The sequence below is a fragment of the Seriola dumerili genome, unplaced genomic scaffold, assembly GCF_002260705.1.
Source record: "Seriola dumerili isolate Sdu_G_001 unplaced genomic scaffold, Sdu_1.0 BDQW01000017.1, whole genome shotgun sequence".
NCBI lineage: Eukaryota > Metazoa > Chordata > Actinopteri > Carangiformes > Carangidae > Seriola > Seriola dumerili.
The window spans coordinates 11,086,060-11,100,081 of record NW_019174272.1 but is presented as its reverse complement, the minus strand read 5'-3'; the positions used below and the strand labels follow the sequence as shown (position 1 = coordinate 11,100,081).

At 40.2% G+C, this 14,022-nt stretch overlaps 1 protein-coding gene across 1 annotated transcript in view; it reads left to right on the top strand.

The window, feature by feature from the left end:
* Positions 1-14,022, top strand: part of zmat4 (zinc finger matrin-type 4) — a 144,873-nt gene that overhangs the window by 108,910 nt on the left and 21,941 nt on the right. Inside the window, exon 6 of the mRNA XM_022752943.1 lies at positions 3,277-3,373. Coding sequence (XP_022608664.1) covers positions 3,277-3,373 — 97 coding nt within the window. The remainder of the gene's footprint in view (positions 1-3,276; positions 3,374-14,022) is intronic.

Sequence of the window (14,022 nt, the reverse complement as noted above, 5' to 3'; positions counted from 1 at the left end):
GACACTGGCCAATGTTTTGTTTGTCCTGTCAGAAGAAGCATTTGCTGCTAACGATAGAGTTATTCCCCTCATATTGACTCAACTTTTGTATGTCTCTGATTTGATTATGTTTATTATTGTATGGTGTTGTTACCTCCTAGTGCCCAACATGATAATATCGTAATTTGAATAAATATAATATTGTATTATTAATAATGTGTAACATTTTCTCCTAAACTGAGGACTCTCCCGACTCTGCCCCAGGTTTGAACTCAGAGAAGTCACTTTAATGAGGAGCTAAGATGAGCAGGTTTCATTACACTGACTGAAACAGCCTGTGGCATTTTTTTTTTTTTTTACTTTTGTGTTTCGGTAGTTTACCCATTGGCTACCTTCTTTCCAAAGTTACCTCTGTGGCTGTGAGATCAAATGAAGATATAACGCATCAGACAGCGTTTTTCTTCACATGCATCAGTGCCACAACCCTGTACCGTGGTGTTGCTGGAACAAAATTCCAACTTAACCTAAATAAATGGCACTGCAGTGCATATTTTTCTTCTTCTGCACCCTCTCCTGAGCTTCCTCTCCGCTCTCGGCTAAGGGACAAGTTAACCAAAACAAACGAGTCTCCAATGACTCACTGGCGATGCCTCAGAAAGTAAGAAGTAAATGTGATGGAGGGGGAAGCACTACAGAGGCCCGAAGGCTCCTGGTGCTTCATCGCTCATGCAGGGCAGCCAGGAGGGAAGAGCCGCAGGTGGCTGGCAGTGATGGATACCGGGGTCGCTGTATAATCTTTCACCCTTTCAAAAATTGTTTGAGAAGCAAGCTGTCAAAGGGCCACTGCAGAGCAGACCCTCACCGCCTGCTGTAGGACTTTAATGTCAGCTCATGGCTGCGTCTGGGGACGACCGTGCAAAATTGAAATCTCAGTCTGGTGGCGGCCGACTGACAGAGTGGTTATTGTTCAGCTTATCAGGGGGAAAGTGAAAGGGGAGATTTGCCACCATCCCTGTGGGGAATATTGGGCTCCATCGAAACGTTAGAAGAAAACAGCTGACATCAACATCTAAGAAGTAAATTGTTAGTAAAAGCCAAAATTTTGAAGCCCTGCCCTGAAAGAGGAAAATAATATGCTTTCTAAGTTTCAGCAGCTCATTCCATGGTGCGACGATTTAGAATAAATGATCATTCACGGGGGGGATTTGATTGAAGAGGATATGGAAATGTGATTCAATGAGTGCAGGGTGACATTTATTTTCTCTTGGCCTTTTGCTCTGAGGCATATTTATGGAGGAGTTAACTCAATTGTGAGAGCGGGGCAATCAAGATGGCCATTTTTCATACCACAATAAGATTAGTACAACATGACAGCGATTACACGGGGTGCTCATAATTTGCAGCAACAGGGCACTTACTCCGTGTAGCCATTATCACAGACACCGAGGACGATGTTGATGCACAATTTAAAAAATGTAAGCAAGCTATTACATTTTTTTGATGGCAGATAAATCAGACACCTCAAGGTCTCAGGTCCTGTGCACGGCCTGAGTTGATTCCACGCTCTCGGATGTGACTTTGTAATTTTTCTCTAACTTGTATGGCATTAAGTCGGGCTGATGCAGTACATGAATCTCAAGATGGACGTTCATGGTGGTCATCATATTCGGCTTTTAGTGAAACGTCTCGACAGCCGTTGGATGGACTGCAATGAACAATACAGACATTCATGTTTCCCTTCAGTATAATTGTATGAACTGCAGTCATCATCAGGTCAGAATTACTTAACTTTGAATTATGACCAAATACCAGCGAACTAATTATATTCCCATCAGTTTCAGCTAAACATTGTGTTTAGTGCTAACACCTAATCGTCTGCAGTCACTTATTGCATCTTTTGTACTTAAAGTGATAATTTGGGTTGTTTGAAATGGGTGAGGTATTTATCCATAGTCGGTGTATTACCTGCAGTAGATTCAGATCAGTATGCTGCCAGTCTAGAGAAGCAGTAAGGATCACCGGCACAGAGGCTGAGCGATGAGCTGGTGTGGACAAAAACAACTTTTCAAAAAATGCCCACTGAAAAAACCCAAATCATTTGAAGTATACTCTATTACTGCGCACAAGCGCATCTACAGCGCACACTGTATAATGTCTCAGATCAGCTGTTTGCGCCAGAAGGAGGTTTGCGTAGGTGCGCCTGTGCGTAGGAATATATAGTTCAGCGGTTAAGAAAATGACGTTCTTAAGGAAAGGGCTGTTTGATGGTAAGATCAAGTGCTGAAAATATCCAAATTCAAGTGTACACTTCAACTGATTCAGGTTTTTTCTTTCTGTGGCCTTTTTTTTTTTATTTGGCTAAAACCCATTTTTGCGGATGGCCCCATCCACAGCAGCACATGGCTCAGATTTACTGGTCCTCCAGCAGCTAGCTTAGCTGAGTGACAGCACACCACTTTAAAATGTATAAAGGATACTTTGAAAAATTCCACCTGGGCACAGCTGAGGTCTGATGGACTTTGAAAAAGTAACTGGAGACCAAAACCAGCTTTGTGTTTTAAGAACACATGGAGCTTTGTTGGTGCGGGCGTGTTTCTTCAGGTACCACAGTGTCAATGAAATACAATCCAGAAGGGCCACACTAGTGTTGTGTAATACATCCATGAAGTTCAAGAGTTACCATCTGGCAAAAAGGCACAGCAGTTTGTAATACTATGACACAGTATTTTACAACTCTTATCCTGATATCATTTTATCCTGCCTCATCTTTCTAAGCGTTCACCTTATAAAGTAATGTGCCAGGAATGTGCACTTTAATTGGCCGTCACAGTTGCGTGACGCTGGATGATGCTGCATCGTACAAAATAGAACCAAGTGAAATTTCATTGCTCCTTTATCTGGAAAAAGCTAAAGCACAGGTGTCTTAAGTACCAGCTTTCAGATTCAGCTGTGAAATTTATTTCCACAGTTCTAATTGATTTTTGCCACTCCATCACCAGCAGCCTCTATCGGCTGAGGCAATCTTGAAAGCAGACAATAATACTCACCTACAGTACAGAACTCAAGTGCATGTGCATGAATGTTTTTGCACATCGGCGTCTAGCTCTGATGGATTCTACACTGCCTTTGTGCAGGAGAGTGAAAGTCATATCATTATATAATCATTTGAAAATGAAATTATTTTAATTCACATCCCTGACTGTAGTATAACTGAAGATGAAAAGCAGACTGTGTGTTTGAGGTGTGTTTATCTCCTAGACTGAGTCATTTAAAATATGTGTCTGTGTTTGATTCCAGGTCTGAAACGGAGCTATACCTGTGAAGTCTGCAGCGTCACACTGAACTCGGTGGCACAGTACCATGCACATCTGCAGGGCTCAAAGCACCAAAACAAGTAAGTGGATCACACAACTGTTCACTGCAGCAACAGAGCTGATTTCCACTTTTACCAATTAATGCTGCAGTGCTAAATGTTACACCTTATCTTTGGCGCATTATATGTAGTTTTCTTAGCTTTGATCCGCATCCTCAATTATCTCCTGCTTCTTAAGGACACCTTTGCACTTCTGATGCAGTGTATTTCACAATGCATGCATAAATGATGAGACAATTGTAGCGAGCTGTGTTGCTGAGGCAGAAATTTCAGATGGGCTCATTTTGCTGAGGGCATCCTTTAGGTTCAGCTAACAATTTTAAGGAAAATTCTCTAATTGGGCCCTTTCCAGCTTTCACAGTGGAGATAAGTGGTGGCTGTGGTGCCTACAGGAGTCAATCTAAAGCTGAGAATCAACAAACTCTGACAATGTAAACAGGCAAACCTGCTGGAACTCACTCTCCTGCAGATGTCTGTCTAGAAAAAAGCGATAAAAAAAAGTTTATTTGAAAAACCTGCACCCAGCCACCCACCCAGACAGGTATCTTAAATAAATACCATATACCAATAAATAAATACTTTTGGAAATGAATGCACCATTAAACAAATCTACAAGTTAAAACAAATTTAAACTGTTTAAACAAATGCGGCTGAAGTGAACACTGGTGTTTACAGTGGATCTTGGCACCTTCTTTGCAGCCTTTACCTGTTTTAAAAATTACAAAACACATAATAAAATAACAAGTTTGTTTTCTTGTATTCATTTCAAAATCCAACAAGAAACAACCGGAAAATATATATGTAACATAAAAAGAATTACAGTTGGTGTGATGCTGATAATTAACCAGGATACTATCAGCTACAACAGGCTGCATAGTGCATGCCTCCCACCATCCTGGCTCGGCTGTAACACCATAAAGGGATAATTCAACATTTTTGGAAAAGCGCATACTGTCTTTCTTTCCAAGAGTGAGATGTGAAGATTAATGTCTGTACATTGAACATTATGCTAGTGCCAGGAGATTGATAGCTTAGTTAACACTAATGACTGAAAGCAGGAGGAAACGGCAGCTGTAGATTTTTATTTATTTATTTTATTTAGAATTCAACCCATTATATTTTATGTTGTTTAATTTGAACACAAAAAGAAATGTAAAAATGACAAGTTGCAGTTTTATAAAAGTTATTATAATTTGTTCTAACCTTTCTTGGTCATTAGCTAGTCCTTGTTAAACTACAACTTTTGATTTTTACACTTGGTCAGAGCCAGTTTCCCTGGTTTCAGTCTTCAGGTTTTCAGTCTTCTGGCTCTATGGTTGTGTTAGCTGATAAATAGTAGAGTGGAATCAATCTTCTCATCTAACTCTGGGCAAAAATATGAATAAGTAAATTTCCCAAAATGGCAATCTGCCCCTTTAACACCAAGTGTTTTGATTGAGAGTGCCTCAAATTAAGTGGGAGAAAAAAAAAATTGAGAAAAACTGAAATGAATAAATTATTGGCTGAAATGTAGGAATGATAAAACTTACTGAAAAAAGAACATTGACATTTCCAGCATCACTGTATCTTGTAATGGATTCACATGTGCAGTTACAGACCTGCCACTGCATTTTCTGTGGTGTATTACTATTAAACAATTTAGCAAAGCCATCCTGTCTGTGTCTCAAATGGATGACAGCGTATCTGTACAGTGTGGTATGGAGCCAAAAGGCACAAACATTGGTGCTGAATACTTTCCTTATTTTTATATAGGAAAACAAGGCTGAAAGATTCTAAATCTGAGTTAGTTTGATGTTGGTTGTGATCAGTAGAGAGGAGGGGGCAAATGAAAACTGAAGCGCAATGACACGTGAGGGGGGGTGATGTCCTTCAAACTTGGCACGTGTCAAGTGTTTTGCTTTGACTTTGTTTTCCTTCTTGACTGAAACCAAAAACTTCAGTGTGAATATTTATTCGTTTATTTTCTTGGCGTCCCCTTTCCTCTTATTACTTGACCTAAAGCAGTTTCAGTGGGAAAAGAAAGGACTGCAGACAGTGTAGGGTTTTACGTGGGCCCTGGGCAGAATTGATGGTGCTTACATGGTGCATGTCCTGGAATTAATTCCCCCTGTTGGCCAGTTTCTGGCTGCGCACATCCACAGGGATGCTGGCATCAGGAGACATGACAAGCCGTTTAACAGCCACGTGCTGCAGTCACGGATGCCTGCACCGACTTGTTGGAGACACTGGGTTTCCATGCAAATCTCCTCATACTGTTTCACATACACACACATACACAAACACACGCAATCAGACCACACGCGAGCCCCCACCTTCACCCCAAAGAGTCTGATTTCATCTATATAGCCCACAGTGGTGCCTCGGGTCTATTTAGGTCATTTGCTTAATGCCAGTTTACATGAAAAGAATAAAGGCTTATCTGCTTTACAAAACTCCAGAGAGGGGCTGAGGATAATGTTTTTTGTGTCTGGTGTCCTTTATCACTACAGGGCTGAAGAAAAAAAAAAGAATTACACAAAGGCATTAACAGTCCATGTAAGCCTGATGGGAATGGGTGGAAACCATGTAAACCTTGCTGTTGCTGTGAGATAATGTGTTGTAAAACAAAAATACAGATTGAGAAAGTTCAATTTTCAAACAACAAATGACGAAAATTTTTATTAGGAAAAAACTCACATGATGAACAATGTCTTCAAAAGCGAATGAAGGTGGCAGACTTGTTCAAAGTTTGAAACTTTAGAAGTTACAGCTGAGGCGGCACGGTGGTGCAGTGGTTAGCGCTGGCGCCTCACAGCAAGAATGTTCCGGGTTCGAGTCCTGCCTCGGACGCGTGGTCTTTCTGTGTGGAGTTTGCATGTTCTCCCCGTGCCTGTGTGGGTTCTCTCCGGGTACTCCGGCTTCCTCCCACAGTCCAAAGACATGCAAATGGGGACTAGGCTGATTGGTTACTCCAAATTGACCATAGGTCTGACTGTGAGAGTGAATGGTTGTTTGTCTCTGTGTGCCCTGCGATGGACTGGCGACCTGTCCAGGGTGTACCCCGCCTCTCGCCCGTGTGCATGCATGTATAGGCTCCAGCCCCCCCGCAATCCTACTAGAGGATAAGCGGTAGAAAATGGATGAAGTTACAGCTGCACTAATCAGAAAGGGGGCGTAATGATGAATCTGAGAGAACTATCATCTGACTGTAGTTTGACACACATTTTAGATATCTTTTCTAATACTAATATTGCTTCTCATCTGTTTAATATATAATTAGGTAACTGTTTGCTAACACGAGTCAGTGGTGTTTTTGCTAGCGGCGTGCCGTCAGGACAAGCTCGGCAAGCAGTGCTTAAAGCTAAAAATAGACATCAGTTAGAACAGTATTGAACTGGAAGCAACTTACATCTCAGAACAGTGTCCTGTCCCATAAAGGATCTGATATTGCCTGTTTGCATCATATAATCATCTTGCAAACTGCCAGGAAGGACAGCAGAAAGGTGGAGAAGTCCAGGCGGAGAGCAGCAAGATGCAGGAGAGAGACTTTCAGCACAAGACAGGCAGCACAAAATCATGGGACAGGAAGAACTCTGAATTTAAGAAAGCTTTGCTACTGCTGCTGTCATGAAAAGGTGTGATTTAGTCCGGTCCAGCAGCTGAATCACATACTGAGATTACGGGTGAGGGGTTGGTCTTTATGCTCTGCTTGTGTAAGTGGCCAAAAAAATGCAAATTAATGCAGATGTAATGAAATTTCAGCATTTCAGGAAGAATGCAGAACATGATCTAAAAGCACAGTGCATTAAATCTGATTGTGGTTTCTTTGTTCGTGTTTTACATATAAAGAATTTTGTAGTCTAACCCTTTTAACAGAGGTAAACAGTCCTTAATGCCATATAGGCCAACAGCAAAAGCTTTTGATTGAATTTAAATCGAAGTCCCAGAACTGGTCTGAACAATAGCAGTTTAGTCCTACTAGATTGATATCTGCAGGTATTGATGTCTTTTTCCATTAGTGGTGTGCCTGGCTTACCAGGTCAGCTAAGGTTGGTGTGTGTGCATGCATGTGTGTGTGTGTGTGCGCGTGCATGTGTGTGCATGCGTGTGCATGCGTGCGTGTGTGTGATATGAAGAGTGTCATATTGATGTACCACAAAACAGGAAACAAAGTCCACAAGCTACACAGCTGTATGGCCCTTCTTTGCCAAGACAAACTAGAGCAAGAAAGAGATGAGGAAATTCAATTTTGACTCAGGAAAGGAACAAATTACTCGTTCATGACAGGCGTACTAATGAGAAGTGTGATCGATACTCCTCTAACGAGCCAGCTACATGAGTAAAACAACCCTGATGCTTAAACCCTCTGATTGGCTGCTGGCATCCACAGTAGGATCTCTAGCCCAACAGACTTTGTCTTAAGATTTACTAAATTGATTTGGTTACATGGCATATTTCTCTGGAGAAGAAAAAAACCTAATAAGCTTCTCTCTTTTTGACTCTGTTGGAGCGTCACAGAAAAACCTGTGTAACAAAGACAAAAATAGCCAAGTGGCTTTGTGTGGTCCCTAGCTGAGCGGGGACTCAGAGCAGAGCTGAGTGCTGGTGTCACTGGCTAGTGTTAACTAAGGGAAAAGCCATTTCACCTCCAGATGAGGGGAACTGCTGAGGGGAGCTCTCTCTGTTGGCCTCTCTTTCCCACTCATTGACCAGACAAAGTAAACAGTGGATGGCAACCACTTACCAATCAATCTGGGGATCTATGCTGTTATTTTAAGTGATGACCTTTGCCAGGATTTGACCTCAAAATACTTCACCAGGATTTGTCTTCAGTCATTTTAATGACAAATTCAGTGTGGAAGGGTAAGAGTCATAGGCTGTGAAGTTATGGGTTTCACTTAGGTAAGAAAAGTGAATATTCACCAGACATGAAGCAGACTAACAGAGACCCAAACAGAGGTTGTCTTCTAGGAAAAGCCCATTTAAAATCTCATTGACAATCGGCATAATGCAAATGCCTAAAACAAACAAAGATTTTTTAATGTTGGTTATTCTGTATTTCAGTGTTTTTGCTGCCTTTAATGAACACCATTTCCCATAAGTCCTAGATCATTGCAGGCTAAACATCACAGCTCAACATGAAAGGATAGTCCATGGATGAGTCAAAGGACTTTGATTAGACATGTCTGTAATAGCAGCACGACAGAGCGGACTGAACACTACAGGTTTTTAGGCAGCAGAGTTTACAGCTAAAAAAAAAAACGTCGACTTTAGAAGAAACCAACAGTATATATTATAGATATGGACACAAAGTTACAATGACATTATACCCACTGTTGTTTGATGCACTGGTTTTAAGTTCTCAGTGTTGTCATTAGAGTAGCCTCATATTCAGACATTTTTTTACCACCGCAGTGTTAGACCTAACAGTGTTCTGGTTTTTGCTTTAAGAGTACTTCCTGATTTAATAAAAAGGCAAAAACTGAATTAACGTTTCCTTCCATACAAGACTTTTTCTTTGACTAGCCTAGCTACCTGGCTCTCTCTGAACGGCTTGGTAAACTGCTACTATGTTGATACCTGCTTTGTTTGTGGATGTGAGAAGAGAGCTAGACATGGCGTGACAGTGTTGCTATCTGTTTTTTCCCAGTGACCAACCATAGTACTACAAAAACAAAGTCAGCCCAAAAAAGCATTTTCTCAATACACTGCAGTTAAAACAGACAGTGTATTCATCGTGTTTTGGGATAGCTGAGCAACATTTATTAGAAGAGTGGGTGTCTTGGAACACAGTCCAGTTCTCATGGTACATTCATGATTCCTTCCTGCAGACAATAGAGCTGGGTATTTTTGCTCGAAACAACTTAGAATTGGTCTGTGTTCTGCCATGCCAGATTTTCCATTTTCACATATACTTTCCCAACAATGTTGGAGAAGTGGAGACAATGTTACCCCGACATTTTCCATCCATGAAAACTCTATCTTCATCACTGATTTACTCCACATGATCACATTTCATCGATCCTGGCTTCCTCACTCCGGCTGCCTGTTGCTTTTAGAACTGATTTTAAGATTTCATTCATGACTTACGAATCCCTGAGAGGGATGTATCAGCGCTCTTATTGCCTTATGCCCCCTTCTGCTCCTTGAGATACTCACATGGTTCATTCTTTTTGTTCCAAGGTCCAGATTAATACATAAAGGTGACAGAGCCTTTCCAGTTCAGGTTCCTCGACTTTTCCTTGATTCCATTTATGTTTTTTGACATTTCATGTGCTTGGTTTTATTCATTTTAGTTCATTTACTGTCTTTGCATTTTAAATGTCTGTTTTTATTGTAAAGCACTTTGTAACTATGTTTTGAAAGTTTATTATTAAGTTATTATTATTATTATTATTATTACTTCTCAACTGGTTAAACAGCCATTCATGAGAACACCAGAGTTCTTTTTGAGTCACTATTCAAATCAAATCCTCATTACAAGAGAACAAAACAAAAGATACTCAACAAAGTGAATTGAGGTCTTTAAGAGTTTCCCAGAGAATGAATGATTGTTTCAGTGGTTTGTAATGATCCTCCAAGAAACACAAGCATCAGAGAAGCAGTGAGTGACAATTACTCCCTGGTTTTCCAGTGGCCTTGTCCCATTTTCAAATGTGTAATCCTCTCTAAGAAAGCTCCAGCTGATAGAGAGAGTCATGATTTTCTCCACCAGTCAACGAGTTAATGAGTCTTTCATAATAATGTGTTTTTAATAACACGCCTGACCTTCTGACTAGATTAGCCAATAGAGCCATAGGTTCTCCCATGTCATATATCAGTTTCACACTGTACATTAATACAGTCACTATCAGTTGGAACCTCTCTCCAGAGTAATTAGTGGTACCGAAATAACTGATTGTGACTTTGTTAATGTACACAATATTTTTTTGTATCATCTCTGAGAACCAGAGACATCTGCTGCACAATGAAACTCAAATTACTAAAGTTAATTACCTCTCATGGGTATAAAGACAGAGAAAATATTTCCTCAGCATGAGGGGGTTAGTGCTCAACTAGTGCGAATCAGCCACTTTGTTTTCACTTGAAAAACAGTGATTTGCTTTTTAAGAGTGCATATTTTTAAATTGTTACTGAGGTCATGAAAATTCGAAAGCAACACTAAAATGAGACAGGTTCCCTGAGAAATTGTATTGATTATCTCCCTCCTTCATGTAAGCTGATTTCAAGATCTTTAGTCAGTGTCAGTTATCTTATTTAGCATTTTTAAACGGCGACCATTTAAAACTGAATACGTGATAAATTGCTTGTTGATATGAGCATACCTGCATGTATTCAGACGCCGCTGCTCTCCATAGGTCAACTCAAGCTGACAGCGTAATTACTGTGCCATCACCTCCTCCCGGGGTAGCCATCCATCAAGGGCCGCTGCATGTGTGTGTGTATTTATCTTACATGCATGAGCACAGACGCACGTGTGCATTTAAATGGGCTTTAAATTCAGCCATGCCACTGGGCTGATTAGCCACATTTGCCCTCACTACTGACGCATGTGAATCTGAAGCGGATCATATGACACAGTGATTGATGGGGTTTATTTCTTATATCCTGTGCAGTATAACCATGTTGGTTCTGATCAATACTGGAAGATAACTGTTTAGTATTCTTAAACTTCCAAGTCTGACTGCCCTCTTCTGAGACTGCTGTTGTGGAAAAGCAATGAGACTGTAAATGGATTATTTTTTCCATACTGTTGAGTTTCTTTCATGACCTTAGGGCACATAAAAGATTATTAAATGTGGCTGTGTTTCATTGACAAGTTGATGGTAAATATTTTTGAAGATTACCATAGAAGTGATTTTTAGATATTTTTTGTCTTTACTGCAAATTTGATATCTTTGAGGCAGGGATGTCACTCTGCCGAGACATCCCTAAGAGAGACTTTCAGACCTTATTTCTCAAACCCTGTTCAGTGTAACTATGTTGATTATAATCAATATGGTTTACTACCTTTAGTATTCTTACCCTTCCAAGTCTGACTCCCTTCATCTGAAACTACTGTTGTGGAAAAGCAATGAGACTGTAAATGGGTTGTTTTTCTCACATGAAAACTGTTAGAAACTTGACTGTATAATGTCAGATATGCATTAGTGAAGATGAATCCCTCATTTCTGGAAACTACTATATGCTCTAAGGTGAATGCATCGACTCTGCCAGCAGAAAGCCTGATTAATCATCTAAGTGAAGGATTTTTTACCGTCCACATTTGTGATTTTTAGTTGCTCTGGGATATTTTGACATTCAACCACTCGTTTGGAAAAATATTCAGGGAATAATTTTTCATTTTTATCAGACATTTTCCTCCTGCTACTACTACTTGCTTGTGGTTAGGTCAGCTGTATTTGCCCTAACATTAGAGGACACGGCCTGATAAGTCCAGTATTACATGGTCGGACGTGGATGACGCAGTATTTTAGAGATATTTCAGAGTAATCAGTCCTTCTAGTATTTGGACAACATTAAAGATGACAGCGGTGGAGAAGAAAGTTTTACCTCACCTTCATTTGCCAGTGATGGTGGTTTTGAAGCCATTTTGGCAACAGTTATGTTGACACTATGGCAGTCGTTTCTGCCATGTAAGAGACATTGTAGACATCATAAATTCCTGACATCTCCAGTTTAGTTGCTGATGGGAATTGGGACGTTTTCCCACTCGACTGCTTGTGATTGCAGTGTGACCAACCTCATGATGGTCAGTAGGATTAACCGCAGGGGGCTGTGCATGTGTGTACAAAGTTCAAATCGTTGTGATACTTAAGCCTTTACCAAACAAAACAATAATATAGTTAACAATAGGAGGGCTTTGTGTTTCAGTCTCCCTACCTGGGTTTATTTTATCAACTCAGCATGGTGTTGTGACTGGGGAGATGAGATGGGTGTGTGTAGGGTGCTGTATTCATGACGCATGCTGCGTCCTCTGCTACCGAGGAGGGGAACACACTGTAATATGTGCTGCATTCAGCCAGGTTAAATCCAGCTGGCTGTAGTGTCTGACAGGAGCAGCAGGATTTATTCTGTTTATCCTGGCAGTTTGCTCCACGCTCAGCCCACAGACATGAAACAGAATGGCATAAAGTAATGACAGAGCCTGGATGCGCTGCTACCTGCTTTTCCCCACAAACAGAACCATAAGCTGTGCTCTCATCTGTCCACTTCAGCATCAAGTGCTTACTCGTCACACATGCCTCTTTTTAGAAACAGGCCCATGGCAGCGCAGGAAAAAAGCATATGGATTCTCCAGTTCAGCTCAGCTGCTTTACATTTCCTCAAAATTGTTCTTGTGCATTTGCTCATTCTCTGTGTCCAATTTACCGGCACTTTATCTGCGGCTCGTTTCTCCTGACTGTTTTGCTGGGTAGCAGACTCTTTGCTTCCTAAAAGGGAATGTCTTTGCATAGCTCAGTTAAACAAGGACACACACCGTCACTGATGCAAAGATGAATGAGCTGATTCACAGAAAAACAATGTGACATTACAACACAGGTGACACTAATTGAACAAACATAGACACAACAAGATACAGTGTTTCCCGAGATTCTATTTGTGTCGGCAGCTGACGGGGGCACACCGTTTCAAATGATTGAATATGGTATAATTAAATAATGCTGTATATAAGGTGCTCATCTGCTAATGTTTTAATTGCCAAATACTTTGTGACAAATAAATAACTAAACAATACATACAGCTCCATTGCTTCACGTTGTGTCAAACAACCGACTCAGAATGGCTGTAATGAGATTTTTCATTTGAAATAGTAAAAAAAAAAAAAAAAAGAGAGACTTGATATATGATTTATTTGTGGCAGGCTGCCACAAATAAATCACTGTATGGGAAACAGCACAAAGCAGGAGTTATTACATTAGTACAGCTGTAGAGTTATGTGGGAGAGAAATGTGACAGATCATATATGATTGGATTGAATATGTGTCTCTTTTGCAGTCTTGTAGATTTCTCCAAAAAGAAATATTAAGCTGTGGACAGATTCAAAGGACAACAAGGTCATTTCCTTGGTCATATTTCTGTAAAAATGAAAAAAAGAACAGCTTGATAGAGGAAGCTGACTTACCAGAATAGTGTTTTTTATTTCACCGCTGTATTTTGACACAGGGCCTTTGTCAAGGCTGTTTACATAAGTTGTAAAAGAAAGCTAATATATGCTCTACAAGAAGGCTGAATCTTTATGATCCGTTGAGACCTCAACATATATATATGGCCGCCTCAGAAGGAGGCTGCACCTCTAACACAGCAAACCTAAACATAAATAACAAAATGCAACATAAATAACAAGGTTTAAATATATATCAGAAAGTCCTAGTTCAGTTCAAAAACGAAAAAGAAAATTACAAAATCACTATGAAAACTTTTGTAATGCTAAAAGATCATGATATAATAAATCCAGAAAGGTCCCAGCTTGATTTAACCTCAAAATTCATAAAAACGTGAAGAGGATTTTCCATTCACCATTATGCACATTTTACAAATAGGGTTTTTGAATCTGATTCTAATATTTTTAGACTAATTCTAAGGTAAATATACTAATTATAAATGAAAGGATTTTAGTCACCAGCCACTAATCATCAGTTTCTTCACTTGAATTCTTCACATCTTGCACCAGGTCATAATGTAGGGAA